The sequence below is a fragment of the Mesoplodon mirus genome, assembly GCF_964341445.2.
Source record: "Mesoplodon mirus genome assembly, chromosome: 16".
NCBI classification, from domain to species: domain Eukaryota; kingdom Metazoa; phylum Chordata; class Mammalia; order Artiodactyla; family Ziphiidae; genus Mesoplodon; species Mesoplodon mirus.
This window is the reverse complement of record NC_138992.1, coordinates 2,362,106-2,384,871: the sequence shown is the minus strand read 5'-3', so window position 1 is coordinate 2,384,871 and position 22,766 is coordinate 2,362,106. Positions and strand designations below refer to the sequence as shown.

At 49.0% G+C, this 22,766-nt stretch overlaps 1 protein-coding gene across 1 annotated transcript in view; it reads right to left on the bottom strand.

Annotated features, from left to right (window-relative positions):
* The window catches only part of LOC309791823 (maestro heat-like repeat family member 5), a gene marked incomplete at both ends in the record, with an annotated part of 35,710 nt that extends 13,231 nt beyond the window's left edge, over positions 1-22,479 (bottom strand). Inside the window, 10 exon segments of the mRNA XM_082600926.1 lie at positions 1,604-1,785; positions 3,105-3,220; positions 3,223-3,263; positions 5,161-5,312; positions 18,066-18,118; positions 19,368-19,635; positions 20,641-20,669; positions 20,672-20,694; positions 20,918-21,020; positions 22,182-22,479. Of these exon segments, the coding sequence (XP_082457052.1) occupies positions 1,604-1,785; positions 3,105-3,220; positions 3,223-3,263; positions 5,161-5,312; positions 18,066-18,118; positions 19,368-19,635; positions 20,641-20,669; positions 20,672-20,694; positions 20,918-21,020; positions 22,182-22,479 (1,265 nt within the window).
* Positions 22,480-22,766: the final 287 nt, after the last annotated feature.

Below are 22,766 nucleotides of genomic sequence, written 5' to 3'. Positions count from 1 at the left end.
CCTAACCCTCCTGTTTCTGGGAGGAGAACGTTTTAATAGCTTATTAGGGCAGATTCATGCATTTTGCATGGTTGATTTGAATAAAAAAGGAACTTGGTGCACATTCGAATTCAGAAGCAATATGAGAGAAGTGACAGTTTTTTTCAGTGAGTGTCTTGGGGAGAGCTGTTAAAACTGACAGCTTGTGTGAAGCTCATCATAATACCAACAAATGGAAAGAGGTCGCCCCGAGGCTTTTAAAGACTCGCTTAATGGATTTCTCAAGATATGCCCCAGTGCAGAGGGAAGGCAAGCCTGCCAGCCCGGGCCATGACCCTCCCACATGGGTCCAGTCCACACTGGTCAGGAGTGGGATGGGGGGAGGCTGACAACTGTCCACCGCATCAGAGCGAAAACGTGCCAGGGTCCCGCGCCCTGTGCAAGGGAACCTGGAGGGCGTCTGCCTGCAGGGGCCGAGTGGTGGCTGGGCAGGCACCCCTGCCATTCTATGGGCTCTAGTTCAGCAATGCACGGACATTCTGTGTGGCTCAGAGGAAGCCTCTGACCCTCTCTGAGCCTCAGTTTCCTCATCCGTCAAAGGGGGAAGACAACATTCGTCTCACAGAATCCCTGGAAGGACCACACTTGGGTAAGATGTGGTGTCCCATGTGGCCACCTGGAGTCCCCGTGTGTCAGCTGTCATGGGGTGTCTCTGCTGCCAGGCACCTATGGTCACAAGGAAGCGTGACACACGCCCACCCTCTGCGCTGGCCACAGCTGGTGTTTGGAATCATGTCTGTTGGGGATTCAACTGTGTCCCCAGAAGCTGTCGAAGTCCTAACCCCGGGTACCTGAGAATGTGACCTCATTTGGAAGCTAGGTCTTTACAGATGGAATCAAGTTAAGACAAGGTCATTAGGGTGGCCCTACTTCATCATTACTGGTGTCCTTATAAGAAGAGGGAGGGACTTCCCCCGTGGCGCAGTGGTTAAGAATCCGCCTGCCAATGCAGGGGACATGGGTTCAAGCCCTGGTCTGGGAAGATCCCACATGTCACGGAGCAACTAAGCCCGTGCGCCACAGCTACTGAGCCTGCGCTCTAGAGCTGGCGAGCCACAACTACTGAGCCCGCGAGCCACAACTGCTGAAGCCCATGTGCCTAGAGCCCGTGCTCCGCAACAAGGGAAGCCACTGCAATGAGAAGCCCGTGCACCACAACCAAGAGTAGCCCCCGCTTGCCGCAACTAGGGAAAGCCCGCGCACAGCAACAAAGACACAACACAGCCAAAAAAAAAAACAAAGAGCACTTGTTGTATACAACACACTGCTCACTCTTAAAAAAAAAAAAAAGAAGAGGGAAATTTAGACACAGAAACACACAGTGAAGACGGAGGCAGAAATGAGAGTGATGCATCTACAAGCCAAGGAACACCAAGGAGGCAGGAAGGACCCTCCCCCGCAGGTTTCAGAGGAGCACGGCCCTGCCAACCCTGGATTTCAGACCCCCGGGCTCCGGCACTGCACAAGAATAAAGGCCTGCTGCTCTAAGCTGCCTGGTGTGGAACTCTGTCACTCAGCCCTGGGAAGCCAGTACACCGTCTCTGCCCAGGGGTCTGGGCCTTACCTCTGGGTGCTGGGCACGGCTGCCTCCTGGGCCTCCTGGCCAGGCTGGGGCTCCTTGGGCAGGTTCAGCTCCAAAATGTAGTGCATCTGGGTGAGGAGGGCCAGGAAGAGTTTGGGGTAAGCCTCCTGCACGGCCTTCTTGAACTCTCGGGCGAACTGCAGCTCGTGCAGCGTGTTCATGGCCTGTCGGGGCAGCAGGGGACGCTCAAGGGGTCTGGGGTCCAGGCCTGCGGATTAACCTTCTGACAAAACCCACGTCCAACCTCGCCTCCCTGTGCCTGCCCACAGCCTCCAGGACCACAGCCAAGTCCTTGCCCGAGACGTCCCTCCCTCAGGGCCCGGCTCTCTCTCTGGACCCTCCATGCCTCCCCTCTCCTGCTGCCCTCCCTGCAGGCCTGGGTCCTCCATCCCACAAGCCCCGTCCACTCTGCCCTCTGCGCTGCCACTGCCTCGTGTCAGGCCCCTCAGCCCCATGGGCTTTGCTTCTCACAGTATCCCCAGCACAGAGGCTGGCACACAACAGGTGCCCATGAACGAATGTTGAGGGGACACGTGGCCCAGAAGGCAGAGCTACCAGACAGCAGCCCCGGGGTCTCCCGTGCCCAGAGGGGCATTTGGTCCAGAATGTTCTCAGGGTCAGGGGCCAGCACTGCGGAGCCACGACAAGGGGAAGGCAGGGGCTTGGGGCGCGGCGGGACCCAGGGAAGGCCACCCTGCTGACCCCATGCTGAGTGTGGTCTCCTACAGGGAGGGCCCGGGGGCTGGGGGCATCAAGGAGCAGGGCTGACGGTCGGCCAGGCCCGGAGACAGGGTGGGGCTTCCTGCTGCCACCGGGTTCAGCTGTCACACCCCTCTGCTGGGGGCGGCCGCTTGTCCAGGGTGCTCTGAGTGGTGGGGGATGGCTGCATGCTCACTGCTCAGGGGGCTTTTGGGGTGGAGGTGGGTTCTTAGCCTGGAATAAAACAGGGCTGGGGCACAGCTGCCGCCCCTTCAGAGTGCAGCCCAGGGGCAGGTGTGGCGAGTTAGCAAGTGAGCTCCCTGTTCCTGGGGCTGTGCAAGCAGGGCCTGGGCTTGTGCAGAAAGCTGCGGGGTGGGCGGTAGGGGGGGTTCCTACAGGAGGGTGGGAGCTACCAGAGGCAGCCTCTAAGATTCCTCCAGAATGGACAACCTCCAGAACCCAAGTATGGGGGCAGGGGTTCATGGATCTCTCCACGCCCTTTCTCGTGCCTGAACCTGGAGGGCGTGGTCCAGAGCCCTCGACCAGGAAGTAGGGAGCCGGGCCTGGACCCAGGGCCTGTGTGGTCAGTCCCCGGCTGGGCAACCTCGGAGGACCCCTCTGCCAGGCCAGGCTGGGCAGGGTGGGTTTCTTCTGAAGCCTGGATATGGGGCTCCCCGTCCGCCGGGACCGGGCACACGGTGGGTGCCCCACGCCCATGTCTGGCTGAACGCACACAAGAAGGCAGCTGGGGACAGCGTCTGAGGGTGTTGGCAGAGAGACTCACGGCCATGGAGCGCAGGTAGGCCTTCTCCGTGGGCCGGGGGCTGCCGTCACTGGTCCTGGTGGGTAGGGGCCGCTCCAGCACCCAGGCTAGCAGCTTGGCCAGCACCAGGCAGCTCACGGCCGCTTGGCCCCCAGGGCCCTCCACAGCTGGAAGGCATGGCTGTGGGCAAAGGGTGGCCGTGAGGGCAGTGCTGAAACTCTGGCCTGGCCAGGCTGGGTCACAGCAGCGGGCCGCCATGCCCAGGGCCTCAGGGGTCTGGAGTGGAGGCCAGGGGAGGAGGCCAGGCTGGGTCCTGAGCTGAACCCTGGCAGGACAGGTGGGTGAGGGGTGGATAAGAGCATATTGAGGTGGGGGAGGGGCACGAGGGGCGGGGCCTGGACAGCAGTGTGGCCCGGGGGATGCGGCAGCGGTTGGGCCAGCGGCCCCGGTCCGTGTTTCTGGGTGTCCCCTCTATCAGGCCCCTCTTACCCCAGCTGCAGACTCTGTCTGTCACCCTCCATGGCTCCCAAGTACTGTCAGGGCAAGTCCAGCTGGTGCCCAAAGCCATCGCCCTCTGCCCCTGCCCTCTGACCTCCAGGGCCCCGCCTGCCTTCCCTCTGACCTCCAGGGCCCGCCTGCCTTCCCTCCTCTCCTGCCTCTGGCCTCCTCACCTGGCCTATTCCCGCTCAGCTTTTAGGGCTCGCCCTACAGTCACTTCCTCCTGGAAACCTGCCGTGGCTGCTTCCTCCTAAGCCTGGGTTTGCTGGGGTCCAGCTCCCCTGGCACCAACCTGGGTCAACTTAGGGGCCATCACTGGTGTGTGCAGAGCTTTTCAGTGTCCTTGTGCCCATTTTGCACATGAGGAAACTGAGGACTGGAGACAGGATGTGCTCTGATCAGGGCCCTGCCTCGTAACGGGGAGATGGTACAGGAGGTCAGGCCTGCCTAGTCCCATGGCCTTTCTGCCTGGTTGGGGGGGGACGCATGGCCCTGTAAGGCTGGGCGAGGCAGGGGGCACCGGGGCTCTCCAGTGTCAGGGGCCATGACGGCCCTCTTGTTTTCTGTGCTAGGTGTCTTTGGGCCTGAGTGCTGGATGGAAGGGGCTGGAGGGGCAGGAGGGACCCTGGAATGATGGGGTGTGGGTGGGGAGGGCATAGTTGGGGGGTTTGATGAGCTGCAACCCCCAGCTTTCAGAGATATCCCAGGAGGGCTGCCCTTGAGCGCTGGGGAGGCCACCCCAGTCCCATCTGACCCTGGCTGAGTGGGCTCAGAGGACTCTGGGAGATTCCAGAGTGAGGTCACCGCCCACCTAGAAGGAGTGGCGCCTTTGCAGTGAGAAGGGCCTGGACTCAAATCCATGCTCTGCCCCGTGCTGGCTGGGTGACCTTGCCCAAGTCACTTCACCTCTCAAGGGCAAAGCTGCCTCAAGGGGCTTAGGTGAGATGGCTCCCCAGGGGCGAGGTTGCACAGAGGGCTGAGGCTTCTATTCTACTCCCTGTGGGTGTCGGCACCTCTGTGCTGGGCACCGTCACGGTCAGGCAACGTCCCAGGGTACTGAGCAGAGACAGAACCAGTAAGAATCCTGGGCGTGACCCCCCTAGGGTTTGACTTCGGCAGTAAACAACGGTGCGTCAGACCCTACCCCATGTGCGTCAAGCAGGGCGGGAGGGGGCACGGCAGGAGGGAGCACAGCAGGAGGACACACCTGGGTGTCCTCCATTGTAAGCAGGGCAGTCAGGAGGCCTCCACTAAGAAGGGGGTGCCTGCGGAGACCTGAGAGCATTGGGAGAGGCTGCAGCTCTGAGACGGTGGCCTGCGTGGTGTGTTCAGGGCCCGTGTGGGCGGCGTGGCCTGAGCAGTGGAGGGCAGGAGGACAGTGAGGTCGTGGGGCAACGTCACGACTTGTTGGGTGCCGTAAAGGTTCTGGCTTTGACTTTGAATGACGTGGGGGCCACTGGAATGTTTGGAGTGGAGAAGATACATGATCCGACCTAGTTTTAAAGGACCACTCTGGCTGCTGGGACGGAGGAGCTGGAAACGGGCCAGGACGCGCAGAGAGAGCTCGTTATGTCCTAACTAGGGTGGTGGTGTTGGCGGCTGGGGGAGATGGAGGCAGGTGGACCGCAGGGCTTCCCAGAGGATGGGCTGTGGGGTGAAGAAGAGAGCCAAGGCGACACCGAGAGCTTTGGCCTGAAGCTGGAGGATGAATCGCCATGTCTGACACAGGAGCTGGCAAGACGAACAGGTGCAGGGCAGGGTCAGGGGGTGGCCTGGACGTGGCAAGTGGACGCCCATTAGACACTCCCGTGCATCTGGCCAGGGTGAACACTCGGGAGGCGCCTGGGCTTAGGTGATACTTAAACCAGGGGGACGGAAGTGGCCACCAGGGCAGGGAGTGTAAGTGAAGATGGGGCCTGAGGCTCAGCCCTGTGGCCCCTGAGTTAAGAAGCCAGGGGCACAGGAGGAAGCAGCCAGGAGGCTGCGCAGGAGCGGCTGGGCTGCGGGGAGGAGGAGCCAGGCGAGGGTGGGCTCCGGGAGCCAAGTCAGGAAAGTGTTCCCAGCCCGGAAATAAGCCCACGCAGACGTGGTCAATTGATTTACAACAAAGGAGCCAAGAACATGCAACGGGGAAAGGACAGTCTCTGCAACAAATGGTGCTGGGAAAACTGGGCAGCCACGTACGAAAGAATGCAACTGGACCTCTCTCTTACAGCACACACAAAAATTAACTCGAAATGGATTAAAGACTTGAATAAGACCTGAAACCATAAAACTCCTAGAAGAAAACCTAGGCAGTAAGCTCCTTGAGGTCAGCCTTGGCAGTCATTTTTTGGATCTGACACCAAAAACAAAGGCAGCAAAAGCAAATCAACAAGCGGGACAACATCAGACTGAAAAGCTTCTGCACAGCAAAGGAAACCATGTACAAAATGAAAAGGCGACCTAGTGAATTGGAGAGAATATTTGCAAGTCATATTCAAGAAAAGGGGTTAATATTCAAAATACTTGAAACGCACACAACTCAATAGCAAAAACAAACAAAAACTCCCCACACAATCCGATTAAAAAATGGGCAGAGGATCTGAATAGACATTTTTCTAAGGAAGACATACAGGTGGCCAACAGGTACGTGAAAAGGTGCTCAGCATCGCTCACCATCAGGAAAATGCAAATCAAAACCACAGTGAGGTATTATCTCACACCTATTATCAAAATGACAAGAGCTAACAAGTGTTGAGAAGGATGTGGAGAAAAGGGAACCCTTGTACGCTGTTGGCGGGAATGTAAATTGGTGCAGCCATTATGGAAAACAGTATGAAGGTTCATCCAAATACTAAAAAGTGAACCACCATGTGATCCAGCAATCCCTCTTCTGGGAATTTATCTGAAAAATGCGAAAACACTAACTTGAAAAGGTATATGCATCTCCATGTTCATAGCAGCATTATTTACAGTTGCCAAGATATGGAAACAACCTAATTGCCCATCAGCACATGAATGGATAAAGAAGATGTGGCATATGTATATATACATATATATAAAATGAAATATTTTTCAGCCATAAGAAAGAAGGAAATCTTGACATTTGAGACAACATCGACGGACCTTGAGGGCATTAGGTTTAGTGGAATAGGTCAGACAGAGGAAGATAAATACCACATGATCTTGCTTACATGTGGAATCCAAAATGAAAACAAAACCCAAACCAAACAAACCAAAACTCAGCTCATATCTACAGAGAACATGCTGGTGGTGGCTAGAGGTGAGGGGTCAGAGGTAAGCGAAATGGTGAAGAGGGTCAAAAGGTACAGACTTCCAGGTATAAAAGAAGTAAGTCCTGGGGACGTAATGTGCGCACGGCGACCATAGCTGTTAACGCTGTATTGTGTATTTGCAACTTGCTAAGAGAATAGCTCGCCACAAGGATGAAAAATCTGTAACTATGAATGATGATGATTGTTAACTAGACTTACTATGGTGATCATTTCACCCCACCGCCCCTCCCAAAAAAAAGAAATAAGAAAGAGAAAGAGCTCCTAGGAGTGAGAGTGGTTGCCATGAAGACACAGAGGAACCTGAAAGCATGTCAGAAAGTGACAGAAGCCAACCTGAAAAGGCTACATACGGTATGATTCCAGCTCTATGACATTCTGGAAAAGGGAAAACCATGTAGACACTCAAAAGATCAGTGGTTGCCAGGGGTTTAGTGGGAGGGAGGGATGAATAGCCGGAGCACAGGGGGTTTGGGGGCAGTGCAACTCTTCTGTGTGAGGCTATAACAATGAATGCTTGTCGCTCACTGTACATGTGTCCAAATCCATAGAACGTACACCCCCAAGAGTGAACTGTAATGTCAACTATAGACTTTAGTTAATAATAATATATCAATATTGGCTCATCAATTGTAAGAAACATACCACACTAAGGCAAGACGTTACCAAGAAAGGAGGCTGGCAGGGGAGGGAAGTAGATGGAACTTTGCACTTTCTGCTTAATTTTTCTGCAAACCTAAAACAGCTCCAAAAAAAGAAAAGTCTATTTAAAAAAATGGAAAGAGACATACAATGCAATACTAAAGAAAGGAAAACTGGTGTTACTAGATTTAGATTAGAATAGACAATCAAGATCTAAAAATCTGGGCTTCCCTGGTGGTGCAGTGGTTGAGAATCCGCCTGCCAATGCAGGGGACACGGGTTCAAGCCCTGGTCCGGGAAGATCCCACATGCCGCAGAGCAACTAAGCCTGTGCGCCGAAACTACTGAGCCTCTGCTCTAGAGCCCGCGTGCCACAACTACTGAAGCCCGCGCGCCTAGAGTCCGTGCTCTGCAACAAAAGAAACCACTGCAATGAGAAGCCACTGGAACGAAGAGTAGCCTCCGCTCACCACAACTAGAGAAAAGTCCGTGCGCAGCAATGAAGACCCAACGCAGCCATAAATAAATAAAAAATAAACAAACAAAAAAAAACCTAAAAATCTACATTAATATCAGGCTGGTGAAAAAAGGTCTCCAAAGACTACATGCAGCATGCTACTCTTTATATAAAATTATTGAAACTATAAATAAAATGTTTTAAAGAATATGTTTAGATGCAATCACACTATATAAAAAGAAAGCAAAAGAATGAAGACCCTTGGGTGGATGAGCCAGGGGGATGGAAGCAGTGACAGTGGGCAGCCCTGTACTTAGACGTAGTCCATAACTAGGGCCCTGGCTTTTGTATGGGTGACAGCTTCACAAGTGTGCATTCGATTACTGAGAAGAATCCTTGCTGTAAGTAAAGAACTAAATTAAAGCAGGCCATGCATAGAGCTGTGATGGATGAGTGTGACAAACCAAGGATTACTCCTAGTCCAGCTTTGAGGGCCAGTGCAGTAAAAGCAGTTGCCCAAGGGTAAAAGAGGAAAAAGAGAAAACGAGGAAGCTGGGCAATGATTCTAAAAGTTATGTAGAAATGCAAAGGGCCAAGAATGGCCACGACAGTCTTGTGGCAGGAGGAGGGGGAGGCCTTTTTGGCTCAGGGGAGGTGAATTAATATAAAGTTGTAGGAATGAGAACCTGGGGTGTTGGCCTAGGCACAGACAAACAGAGCAGTGCCGAGCAGGGAGAGCCCAAAGGCAGGTCCCTAGCACACAGCTCTTCTTTTTTTAAAAAATTATTTATTATTTTATGTTTATTTGTGGTTGCATTGGGTCTTCGTTGCTGCGTGTGGGCTTTCTCTAGTTGTGGCTCGTGGGCTCAGTAGTGGTGCACGGGTTTAGTTGCTCCGCGGCATGTGGGATCTTCCTGGACCAGGGCTCGAACCCATGTCTCCTGCATTGGCAGGCGAATTCTTAACCACTGTGCCACCAGGGAAGTCCCTCAGCACACAACCCTTGACTGCAGGAAGCAAGCACCCAGAGCTGCAGGAACAGGGTGGGGCACTCGATAAAGGATGATGGACGTTTAGAAGAAACTGGAGCCCGATTCACATCTCCATGATGTGGGTGGTTGGAGAGCTGAATGAGAAAGGCAAACTCTAGGATTTTTTTTTTTTTTTTTTTTTTTTTTTTTGCGGTACGCGGGCTTCTCACTGTTGCGGCCTCTCTCGTTGCAGAGCACAGGCTCCGGACGCGCAGGCTCAGCGGCCATGGCTCACGGGCCCAGCCGCTCCGCGGCATGTGGGATTTTCCCGGACCGGGGCCCGAACCCGTGTCCCCTGCATCGGCAGGCAGACTCTCAACCACTGCACCACCAGGGAAGCCCAAACTCTAGGATTTTTATAAGGTAATGTCTGAGAATGAATGATGGAACTTGGAACTCCTTTTCATCAAAGGACCTAGTAAGGGAGCGAAAGGAAAGCTGCAAAGTGGAAGAAGATATTTAGCATAAAATCAACTGAGACCTTGTATCCAGATTACTGTATGTAAAGAATTCCTAGAAATCGATAAGAAAAAGAGGGACAACCCAACAGAAAAATGTGCAGGATACTTGAACAGGGATCACCAAAGATGCCGTTCCAATGGCCAAAAAGGGCATGAAAAGATGTACAACCTCATTATTTAATCAGCAAAGTGAACATTAACATGGAAATATGATTAACACTACCCACAAGATTGGCTAAAATTTTGATGGTTGACTAGAAAGTTGCTGTTAAGTGTTCGTGAAGATGTGGAGCAACAGGAACTCTTAAAAAAATACTGTGGGAATGAGAGGTGGTTTAAGCACTTTAGAAACATTTTGCATCATATATGTTCGTGTTGGTGCCATGCCTACACTATGGAAATTGAATGCAGATGTGCCTCAGAGCACATGTATGAGCAAATTCACAGCAGCGTTAACCACAGACCTAAACCCAAATGTCCATCCATAGTAAGAAGGGTAACTGGTGTTCATAGGATGGGATACTACACGGCAACCAAAATGAATGAACTCCAACTATATGTAACATATTGGGAGGCGTCTTAAGCACAGATGTTGAGGGAAAAAGCCAGATAACGAAAGAATACTGGAAGGGCTCATATCACACAATTCTGTTTTTATTTTAGGACACGCCACAATTATTTCATGCGCTGCTAAGAAAGAAAAGTTATCCAAGATGGGAGTCTAATAGGGGCCCCACCAAAAAGGTTGGACCCCAAGGGCTGTGTGTACAGTGTAAATGTGATCAAGCAAAACAAAAGGAAATAAAACCCCTGCCTTGCAGAAAGCACAGCAAGAAAACCCGTGCTCACTCAGCACAGTGTGGGGGAGGAAGATGGTGCTCCTGAGAATCCAAACCACAAAACCTACTTTGGGGTCTGAATCGCACCACCATTGTGCCCCCCACCAAGCACCCTCCAGCAGAGACTTTTAACTTTGAAGTGGTCTCAGGATGAGAGTGCCCCCAGGTGACTGAGACCCCTACATCGATCCAGGTGTAAGGCACCATCAATGAAAAATGTGCTCCTACTTCATAGATGTTGACATGTGAAAAATGTGCTTCTTAGAACTGAGGAAATAAGATATGAATTCCAATACAGATAAAACTGAACTAGAGACCTGGGCAGCTGAGGACAACGGTGGCTGCCTGGGTCCCCCCCTCCCCCCCCTCAAAATTTCCTTGAAAAACAACACAGCAACAAGAAGAGAAAAGTAAAACCACACAATGTGACCTCAGAGAACACCCAGACTTCAACACAGTATAAGCAGAAGAGAACTATGCCAGCCCCAGCCTGCAGTCTCTCACACTCCCACCCCACCCCTGCTCCACCATGAGACTCTGTGGCAGATAAAAGGAGGATGAGAGAAACTACGGAGAGGAGAGAAGACAGGACCTGGCAACAGGGCTCAGAGTTGATCTAAATCACCTTCAGGAAGACAAGGTCCATCTTAAGTCTGAAAATATGAAACAATAAAGAAGAAAGACACCAACTAAACCAGAGCACTGACCACAGGAAAGGGACTGAAAAGAATGTTCATTTGAAGGGTGGCCTTCAACACACACAGCTTTGGGGAGAAAAAAAGGGCAAAAAAGAAAGATGTACCCTTTGAAATTGGTTGGTGAAAGGTAAAGGCACAAAAAGGAAAAATTTAAGGTCCTACAAGAGAAAAAGGACCTCCCAAACTGGAGGATACATAACCCTTTCACCTACCACCAAAACTAAAAATCTGCTAAGTTACCTGGACTTTGGTATACTGACAGAAGAGGGTGCCATTGAACTTGAAATTCTACAAAACACTCTAATAGTGTTGTATATAAACAGGAGAAAAATTAATAGATCCATAGAGTTACTGCAAAAACCCCTAAAAGCACACATCCAGGGCTTCCCTGGTGGCACAGTGGTTGAGAGTCCGCCCCCTGATGCAGGGGAGACGGGTTCGTGCCCCGGCCCGGGAAGATCCCACATGCCGCGGAGCGGCTGGGCCCGTGAGCCATGGCCGCTGAGCCTGCACGACTGGAGCCTGTGCTCTGCAACGGAAGAGGCCACAACAGTGAGAGGCCCGCGTACCGCAAAAAAAAAAAAAAAAAAAAAAAAGCACACATCCAATGAGAAAATTCCTCCCCTGAAAAACAACCATGATTCAGATAAAAGTGTAAGACAACACCCCACATGCAGACCAATATACTCAAGCAAGCCTTTAAAGATATGAAAAACCACCTTGAATTATAAATTCAAAGAGGACCAAAAATAAAAAAGCCTCTAATAAGAAAGGAAAAGAGAGTTGATTGAATTCAGAAGTGAAAAAAAGAATTCAAGGTGCTCAAGAGAGAGAAGACTCAAATGAAAATTAGAAAGGGGCATTGAGGAAAAGTAGAAAGACCACCAAGACGACAAAAATGAATTTAAGAGAAGTAAAAAGGGTCACAGAGAAAGTAGGAGAAATGGAAGACAGGCAAGGAAAGGCTAGCATTTGAATTACTGGAGTCTCTGAAGAAGAAAAACAACAATGGAGCAGAACTAATATTTAAAACTATAACCAAGAGGTGAGGGAGATTAAGAGGTATAAACGTCCAGTTACAAAATAACTAAATCACAGGGATGAAATACACAGTGCTGGGAATATAGTCAATAATAATGTAATATTTTTGTGTGGTGACAGATGGTAACTAGACTTATCATGGTGATCGTTTTGAAATGTATAGAAATATAGAATCACTATGTTGTGCACCAGGAACTAACAGTGTTGCAGGTCAATTATCCTTCAAAACAAATAAACAACAAACTCATAGAAAGAGAGACCAGATTTGTGGCTACCGGAGGTAGGGGTTGGGGGAGGGGGAATTAGATGGAGGTGGTCAAAAGGTACAAACTTTCAGTCATAAGATAAAGAAGTACTAGGGTTGTCATGTACTCCATGATTAATAGAATGAACACTGCTGCATGTTATATATGAAAATTGTCAAGAGAGTGAATCCTGAGTTTTCATCACAAGGGAAAAAAAATTTTTTTCTTTTATTTTGTACCTATATGCCATGGTGGATGCTCACTAAACTTACTGTGGTCATCATTTCATGATCTATGTAAGTCAAATCATTATGCTGTACACCTTAAACTTATCCAGTGCTGTATGTCCAATTATATCTCAATAAAACTGGAAGAAAAAAATTACAACCTGGAGAACTTTCCAGAAACAATAACATCAAAAGACTTAAATCTACATATTCAAAAGACTCACCAGGTACCTGGGAAAATTAACACAGAATGATCAATTCTGAGACATTTCTTAGTAAAATTGTTATATTTCAAAGATAAAGAAAAAAGTTCCAAGGTCTCCAGACAAAAAGATCAAATAACTTACAAAGGCAAAAAAAAATTTTTTTTTTTCATCAGACTTTTCAAAAACAAAGCAAGGCAACAATTGAGCAGCATTAAAAAAATACTTAGAGACATCCCTGGCAGTCTAGTGGTTAACACTCTGTGCTCCCAATGCAGGGGACACGGGTTTAATCCCTGGTCTGGGAAGTAGAATCCCACACGCAGCATGGCACAGCCAAAAACAAAACCATATTCCTTTAAAAAAACCTGAAATTTTTTGAAATTTGAAGCATGTCTGTTTCCAAAGTTAAATTTTTTTGAAGTTTTAAATATTTTTAAAATCGAGGTACGTTTAACTTACAGTGAAACACACATATCTTTAGTGCGTAGTGCAATGAATTTTGACAAATGTACAGACCCATATGTCTCATCCCATCAAGAGCTACACCATTTCCCACCACCCCGGAAAGCTCTCTCATGCTCCTTCCTAGTTAATCCCCATCCCTACAAAACTGATTTAATTTAGTTCACCATAGGTTACTTTTACTTCTAGAATTTCATAACAATTGGAATCATGCTGTGTGTACTTTTCTGTGTCTGGTATTTTTTTCACTCAGTAAAATTGAAATTTGTCCGTATTTTTTTTAAAGGATTCATTTCTTTTTAAATTAATTAATCAATTTTATTTTTGGCTGCACTGGGTCTTTGTTGTTGTGTGCAGGCTTTCTCTAGTTACAGCGAGAGGGGGCTACTCTTCCTTGCGGTGTGTGGGCTTCTCATTGCAGTGGCTTCTCTTGTTGCAGAGCACGGGCTCTAGGCGTGTGGGCTTAGTGGTTGCAGCACACGGGCTCAGTAGTTGTGGCTCGTGGGCTCTAGAGTGCAGGCTCAGTAGTTGTGGCACACGGGCTTAGTTGCTCCGCGGCATGTGGGATCTTCCCAGACCAGGGCGCTCGAACCCATGTCTCCTGCATTGGCAGGCGGATTCTTAACCACTGTGCCACCAGGGAAGTCCTTGTCCACATTTTTGCATGCATTCTCAGGTTCACTTCTCTATTTCTGCTCTGAATTTTATTGTTTCATTTCTGCTGCTTGGTTTCAGTTTTTAAAAAAAAATTTAATTAAATTAATTTATTTTTTATACAGCAGGTTCTTATTAGTTAGCTATTTTATACATATGTGTATATATGTCAATCCCAATCTCCCAATTCAGTTTAACTCACTCTTGGTTTAACTCGCTCTTGGTTTCAGTTTAACTCGCTCTTCTTTCTCTAGTTTCCTCAGGTGGATCTTTGGGAGGGAATGAGTCTGCCTAGTACAGGTTGTTTCCAGTTTGAGGCTCTTATGAATAAGGCTGCCGGGAACATGTTTGTATGTGTAATTTTGTGTACGAATGTTTCATGCCTCTGGGGTTAATACCTAAAAGTGGAACTGGTGAGTCATAACTGTATAAGACAATGTTGATTTTCCAAGGATGTTTCACCATCCCACCAGCAGTGTGTGTTTCCCCACCAGCATTTGGTAGAGGCTTTCTCTTTCCTTTGAGCTCTGTCCTGGGTGGGTAGTGGCAGCTCCCGGGTTTTAATTGACATTTTCCTGAGGATTCAAGATGTTGACTGTTGTTTCTTTGGCTTTTGGTCATTCATATGCCTTCCTTTGTGAATACCTATTTAAATCTTTTGTTCACTTTTGCAATTGGTCTGTTTGTCTTTTTCTCCCTGATTTTGTAAGAGTTCTTCATTTATTCTGAATACAGTCCCTTGTCAGATATATGTCTTGTTAATATTTTCTCCATGTCTGTGGTTTCCCTTTTTTCACTTTCCTCATAGTATTGTTTGATGAGCAGAAGCTTTAATTTAGATGAAATCCAATTAATCTATTTTTTTTTCTTTTTATGATAAGTGCTTTCTGGGTCCTAAGAAATATTTACCTACCCCAAGGTTGGCAAGATTGTCTCCTGTGTTTTCTTCTAGAAATGTTTTCGTTTTTTTATATTTAGGCCTTGGGTCCATCTCAAATTAATATTCGTGAATGGTTAGAGACGGGCATTAAAGTTCTTTTTTCCCCCTAGATACGCAATTGTTGTAGAACCATTTGTTCAAAAGACTCCCCATTGAATTGCTTTGGTACCATTGTAAAAAAAATTAATCGACCATATAAGTGTGGTTTTATATTGGAGTTTCTATTCTGTTCCATCGATTTATTTGTTTAATCTCTGTCATTTCTCACTGTCTTGTAGACTATAGCTATATAGGAAATCTTGAAATCAGGTAGTGTAATTCTTCTAACTTTGTTCTTTTTCAAGATTGTTTTGGCTATTCTAGGTCCTTTGAAATTTCCATATAAAATTTTAACTTATAGATTATGTTTAATTCTATAATAAAGTTAGTTGAGATTTTGATTGGCATTGCATTGAATCTATAAATCACTTTTGGGAGAATTGACATCTTAACATTATTGACTCCTGTTATCCATGATCATATAGCTCCATTTATTTAGGTTTTCTTTAATTTCTTTTTGCAATGTTTGTAAAGATCTTGCACATATTTTGTTAAATTTATCTGAGTCTTTTATGTTTTTCACGTGGCTGTGTCATTGTGTATTTTTTTTGTCATTGTGTTTTTAAACCTTACTTTCCAATTATTTGTTGTTAGTATATAGAAATTCAATTGACATTTGCATATTGATTTTGTATCCTGAGATCTAGCTAAATTCAATTATTAGTAATTAATAGTTCTAGCATTAAAAAAAAACTTTGTGAGATTTTCTGTGTATGCAATTATGTTGTCTGCAAAGAAAGATGGTTTTACATTTTCCATCGCAATCTGTGTCTGTGTTCCTGTTCCTCTTATCTTACGGCGCTGGTTAGGACTTCAGTGAAACGTTGACCAGAAGTGGAGAGAGTGGACATCTTTGCCTTATTCTGATCTTAGCAGGAAGGTGTTCATTTATTTGTCACTAGGTATGTTAGTTGTAGGGTTTTCATAGATGTCAGTTTCCTCCTATTCCTACTTTGTTGAGAGCCTTTCTCTTTGTGGTATTGTGATTTATAGTAAAAATATATATTTGGTCTTCATCTCTATTTTCCTCTGGCACAGAACTTCTAAAACCCTTTCCTAAGTGATTAGAGCAGTAAAGGTGTCTTTTGTTGTTCATAACAAGCCCGGTTCCACTTTTGGAAAGCCCTTAGGTAACCACAGGATGGGGGCAAGTTGCTAGGGGAACCAGTCATGGTTAGAGGGTTGGAACTTTTATTCATTCCTCAACTTTCAGAGAGGGGAGAGGGGCTAGAGATTGACTTTAATCACCAGTGGCCAGTGATTTCATTAATCGTGCCTGTTAACGAAGCCGCCGTTAAAAGCCCCAGAGGACTGGGATCCGAGAAATTCCAGGTTGCTGAACATGTGTGGACTTTTTGTATATTGCTGGATTTGTTTTGCTCATCTTTTGTTTACGACTGTTGAGTCCATCTTCATGAAGGATATTGGTATGTAGTTTTGTTGTAATGTCTTTGGCTTTGGTGTCAGAGTTGTGCTGGCCTCATGAAAACATTTTGGAAGTGCTTCTTCTTCCTCTATTTTCTGAGAGAATTTGGATAGAATTGGTATTACTTCTGCCTTAACTTGTGATAGAAAATTAACCAGCAAAGTATCTGGGCCTGGAGTTTTCTTTGTGGGAAGGTTTATAAAATATGATTCCGATTTCTTTGATACAGGACTTCTCAGACTTTCTGTTTCTTCTTGCGTCAGTTTGGTAGTTTGTGTTTTCTAAGGAATTAGTCTATTCAATCTAAATTGCCTAATTTATTGGAATCATATTTTATTACCATTCCATGTTTAAAGGATGTGCAGTGATATTCTTTCTTTTCTGATATTGAATACTTTTTATTTTCTTGATCAGCCTATCAAGGAGCTTATCATTTTATCAATCTTTTTGAATAACCTACTTTTGGTTTTATTCACTCTCTACTGCTTGTCCATTTAAAAAATTTCTTTGATTTTTACTCTGCTTTTTATTGTTTTCTTCCCTCTACTTACTTTGGGCTTAATTTGCACTTTTGGGGATAGTTTCTTAAAATGGAGGTTTAGAAAATAGATTTTATACACTTTTTTCTTTTCTAATATAGGCATTAAAAATATAAATTTCTTCTAAGCATTGTTTTTTGTTGTACCCCACAGATTTTCAAATTTTCATTTTGTGTTTTACTTATCATTCAGTTCAAAGTATTTTCTAATTTCCTTTGTGATTTCTTCTTTGACCTATGGATTATTTAAAAGAGTGTTGTCTAACTTCCAAATATTTGGAATTTTTCCAGATGTATTTTTGCTATTGTCCTCTAATTGATGTTCTGGGCAGAGAATGTACTCTGTTTGATTTCAGTCCTTTTAAATTTATTGAAACTTGATATATGGCCCAGCAAACGCTCTATCTTGGTGAATGTTCTATTTACATTTGAAAGGAACGTCCATTAGATCAATTTGGTTAATTACGTTGTTCCAGTCTTCTATGTCCTTGCGATTTTCTGTCTTATTTTTCTATTAATGACTTGTATTGCTGCTGCTGCTGGCGTTATTTCCACTAAATGCCATTTAATTACTACTATTCTGCTGCTACTATATGATAATAACAACTAATGTAGGGAGTGAGGGCTTCCTGTCCGTCAGGCACAGTGCCAAACACTACACGGACTCTCTCTTGTCATCTCACAATGGACATTTGAGATTGGTACTTGTACCCCCATTTGACAGACGAGGAAACTAAGGTACGGAGAGGCAAAGTAGGTCACCTGACACGCAGCTGTGATTGGTTGAATCTGGACTTAAACCCAGGTCTGCCAGGGCCCCATGTCCCTTTTCCCGGCCACACAAACCCTTCACGTGGTGTGTGGTCAGAGATGGACCAGCATGACACCCATCCTTGGCTGTGGCAACTTCAGTCCACACCGGCCTCTTCCTTCCTCCCTTGGTCTCAGATCTGGCCTCTGCATCCTCTCTGGGCCCCTCAGTCACAGATCCAGCCCCCAGTATGGGTGGGAAGGACACTTACTCTGTGCCAGGTGCCTAGAGACCAAGGTTCAAATCCCAACTCCACAGGGACCAGTCCCATGACTGTGGTCAAGTCCCCTCCCTCCCCCTCCCTCCCTGATCTCCTCCCTCCTCCCAGGGCTGAGCGGGTGCCCACCCACATTGGTTTGCTGCCTGCTCCCCGGGTGTCTCCCATCCCCCATCATCCCAGCAGAAGGCCCCGTGGCAGAGCTCCCTCCCTACCTGGGCCAGCTGCTCTTCCCAGCAAGCTTTCTCTCCCTCCTTGAAGAGCTCCTCTGTGGGAGGGAGGGCGGGTCACTGGAGGCCAGACCCGATGTCCACGGCAAGAGCCGGGTCTCGGGCTCCATCTCCCCTGTCCCTTGGACACGACTGATATCCTGCCTCGGCCCATTCTAGCTCCATCGGGGAGGTGAGCTCGGAGGATGGTGAGCCGGACTTGGGCTCAGGGTCCAGAAAGCTGGGCTGGAGTTGTGGCCCTGCCGCCCTTGCTGTGTGACCTCAGGTAGCTCATGTTCCCTCTCTGGACCTCAGGCTCACCAATGGTAAATGGAGGGTTCCCTCTGGGCATGGTTGCTTGGGATGTACTTGGGTCCCCTCAAGGGTGGGAAAACAAGGCTGAGAGAGGGGCACATTGGGAGGCTGCAAAGCTTTTACGGAACTTTGGAAACCCAACCTCAGAGGGAGCGGCTGCTTCAGGGATGGCCCTGGGGGTTTCAGAGGTCACCCAAGGCAAAGAGGGACCTCCACCCAGCCTGCCAGTCCCAGGCACGGGGTGCAGAGCTGAGCCAAGAGTCCACACTCCCAAGCATGGCCTCTGGATGAATGAGTGAGGGATGAGAGTTGGTGTGTGCCTGCCTGGCGAGGCTGCAAGCTCCTGAGGGCAGAGCCGGGCACATGACAGGCGCTCAGTGTTTGCTGTCTTGCATTAGCTGAGCCTCATCCTGGCAAGACCCTTCCCTGTAAGTCCTCTCTGGGGGTTCTCAGAGACCCCCGCTATCCAGGCGGTCCTTCCAGTGGCTCAGAGGCAGCGGCTGCTGAGGAGACACAGAGACCTGGACCCCACAGGCCCAGGAGGTGCGGCTGGGTGAGCCAGGCCCGTCGCACAGCCTCTGTGAGCTTGGCCTCCCCGTTGGCCGGTGATCCGGGGAGAGGACCACGTGGCAGGGCAGGGCTGCCTCCTGGGCCTCCTCGCTCCATCCCGATTCTGTCCAGACCTGTTGTCGAACTGCTGGCAGAGGGAGCACGGGCTAATGGGGATGGGGCAGCTCGGCTAGCCGCTGGTGGCCTACCCTGGGAGTCGTGAAGTGGCCCGGGCTGGCTGAGGGGAGGTGGGCTGTGGGAGTGCTCGGGCCATAGTCCAGGGCCCTCTGGCACGGGGATGCTTCACTGGTGCACAGCCTGCATGTGTCCCATGGATCAGCAGCCCTGCACGCCCCCTCCTGCTCCCTCCTCATGACCTCCCCCTCCCCCTGCTGGCCTGGGGACAGAGGGTGGCAAAGCCCAGGCCCTGAGCACAGGACATACCATTAGAGGTCAGGATGCCCATCACGTAGAGGAGGCTGTGGTGTGGGAAGACGCCCGACAGGAACTTGGTCTCCAGGTGCTGGGCCACCAGCCGCCACCAGTGCCTGCAGATGGCCACCAGCACATTGCTGGCCACGTCCCGGAAGCCCTCATCCAGCTCCCGGGTGCAGGCAGAAAGGAAGAGTGGTCTGGTTTGGTGGGCAGGATGGCTACCGTCAACCCGGTTTTTCAATAGGAAACTGAGACTGAGGAAGCCCAACATACGCAGCTGTCAGGTGAAGATCAGGACCAATCTCAGGGCTCAGAACTACACGTGTCTGTCAACATCCCTGGTCCTCTTACTGGTCCAGGGACCCATCGTCATTCTTCTTGCTTCTGAGCCTTTGCTCATGCTGTACCTCCTGCCTGGCTTACAGTTCCCACTTGCCCTGTCTATGCAAACCCTAGCCCTGCATTTGGTGGCATGTGAAAGTGAGGGGGTCTCTGGTCTCTCCCCACGTGATGCTGGTCCCTGGGATGCTGTTTGATCATCCTATGAAATTGTTATATCATTTATAAATTAAAAAAATTATTTATTTGTTTTATTTATTTATTTTTGTCTGCATTGGGTCTTTGTTGCTGCGCGCGGGCTTTCTCTAGTTGAGGTGAGCGGGGGCTACTCTTCGTTGTGGTGCGCGGGCTTCTCATTGCGGTGGCTTCTCTTGTTGTGGAGCACACGCTCTAGGGCATGCAGGCTTCAGTAGTTGTGGCACATGGGCTCAGTAGTTGTGGCTCATGGGCTCAAGAGCGCAGGCTCAGTAGTTGTGGCGCACGGGCTTAGTTGGCTCCGCGGCACGTGGGATCTTCCCGGACCAGGGCTTGAACCCGTGTCTCCTGCACTGGCAGGAGGATTCTTAACCACAGCGCCACAAGGGAAGCCCCTCCATTCATTCTTTTATTCACTCATTCATTAAAAAGCCAGACAGAGCTTTCCCCCAGTCATCTACCCAACCATCCATCCCCTGTGACTTTAGGCAAATCATTTCCCTACCCTAAGCCTCAGTTTCCTCATCTCTGGGGAACATAATAATCTTATAGAGAGACTGTTTAGAGGATGGTGCGCACGTACTCGTCCGCTTTCCTCCCTTCCCCCTTGGCTCATTGGACACATGAGATTGACTTGCCCCAAATCATGGCGCTGCTGTCTGGAGGAACCAAGGTTTGATCCCCCTTTGGGATCCAGCCCTTCCCTCTGCTCCCCACGACTGCCCTGAATGGCCCGAGCAGCTCCCACCTCCAGGTTGTCTACAAAGTAGTCATGATGGTTTCCAGCACCAGGTTGGGGTCCCTGTGAGGCACGTTCTTGATTTTCTTTTTTTTTTCCTTTTTTTTTTTTTTTTTGCAGTATGAGGGCCCCTCACTGCTGTGGCCTCTCTTGTTGCAGAGCACAGGCTCTGGACGCACAGGCTCAGCGGCCATGGCTCACGGGCCCAGCCGCTCCGCAGCCTGTGGGTTCCTCCTGGACCGGGGCACGAACCCGTGTCCCCTGCATTGGCAGGCGGACTCTCAACCACTGCGCCACTAGGGAAGCCCCGTTCTTGATTTTCTTGATAATGTACTTCAGGTGGAGGGTGTCTGAACTATTCAGGTCCCGGAGCATCTTGAAGCAGATGGTTAAAGCAGATGGCAAGAAAGTGTGAGGATTGGTGTGCTGTGGGAATGTCACATTGTCACATAACAGGGCTGGGTGGGCAGGGAAGGGGTAGGGCTGGGAATGGGAAACAGTGATCGGAAAGGGAGGACTGGGAACTGAACACATTGGGAAATCCTGGGCCTCCAGACTGTTCTGTCAGTCCTTCCGGGGTTCAAGGTAGGATGAGAAGCAAAAAAGCAAGCAGGGAATGCATCTTTGTTCACCCATGCATATTTCCATCCATTCATTGATTCATCCTCCTTTTCATGCATCCATTGACCCATTCATCTATCACCCACCTCTCCATCCACCTGCTTGCACATCCTTAAGCTCATCCATCAATCCATCCATTAATAAACGTATCCGTCTACCCATCCACTCATAAATTCATCTATTCATCATCTACCCACTCTTCGTCCATTTAAAAATCCATCTACCCATCCATCCATTCATCCATCCATCCACCCATCTATTCACAAGTTAATCATCCATCCCTCCGTCCCTCCATCTATTCATTCATTCAGCCTTTCATCCTCCATCCAGTCACCCAAAATTCAATGATATTCATTCACTGTGTGGTCATAGGGCTGTGTGTATGGCTGAAAGGGGAGTCAAGGCCCAGCTCTGTTGTGAAGGAGCCTCCAGCCCAAGGGAGCCCTACCCAGTATTGGTGGACTTTAGTTCTCTGGGGGAGTTGTATAAAAGGCCCTGGGCACACAGAGAGGGGAGGGGTGATAAATCCTGACTAAGGTGGAGAGTTGGGACTGTCTTCTCAGAGGAGGTGGCACTTTAACTTGGCCTAGAAGGATGAGGGCAAGCCATCGTTTGAATGAGGGGAAAAGCATTCCAGTGAGAGGGCCAGGGGTAAGCTGAGGTTCTAAGGTGTGAAAGGTGTTGGAGTGGAGGGTGACGGGTGAGAGAAGGCATTTTGGATGGTGCCTCAGGAGACATGAAGAGGCCAAGGAGGATGGGCAGGAGTCTCTGCTGAAAGCTGCACTATGTCCACACTTCTTGACACCCAAAGGTCCCCCCAGAGAGTGGACTTCCTCTGGCCCTCGTCCCCAGGACTTCTTTGGGTGGAGAGACTGAGGGGGTCTGCTGGAACCTGACTGCCCTGCCTGAGTCCTGGGGCCAGTGGTCACCTGAGCTGTAGGCTTTCTCCATGAATGTCTTGTGCTCCTTGGGTACCAGGGCGGCCTGGCTGCTCTGTGACTTGCAGAGCAGGATGGTGGTGGGGTGCATCCGTCTGTCCCTGTGGGCAGAATTCTGAGAAACTTTTATATAAGACTGGTTCTTTGTGGATTCAGAGATGTGGGAGGAGATTCTGAAATGGAAAAGGGGTTCCTGGGTGTATGCATCTGGGTGCCCTTGTGTGCGTTCATGGATGCAGGTGCAGTAGACGCCGAGAGCCCCCTTGGTCTGGATCAGGCTTGGCAACATTTTTCCATGCACCCACCCTTCTGTTTAATAGACTGACTGAATCCTGGGAGGAGGGCAAGGGTCTGGAGGCCCAAGGGACACAGTTGAGTGGGCAGCATCACCTGTGGGCCTGGTGGGGCCTTGTTTCCCAGCAAGTGTTGGTGTGACAGACAGGGCTGGCAGGAATTAGAGGGCTCAGGGTGTGGCAACCCCTCTTAATACTAAGAGGGCCAAGCCCTCTTAATATTGAACTATGAAATGTGTGTCAGATAAAGTCACTCAAAATCCTCCCATGGTTTCCCACTGCA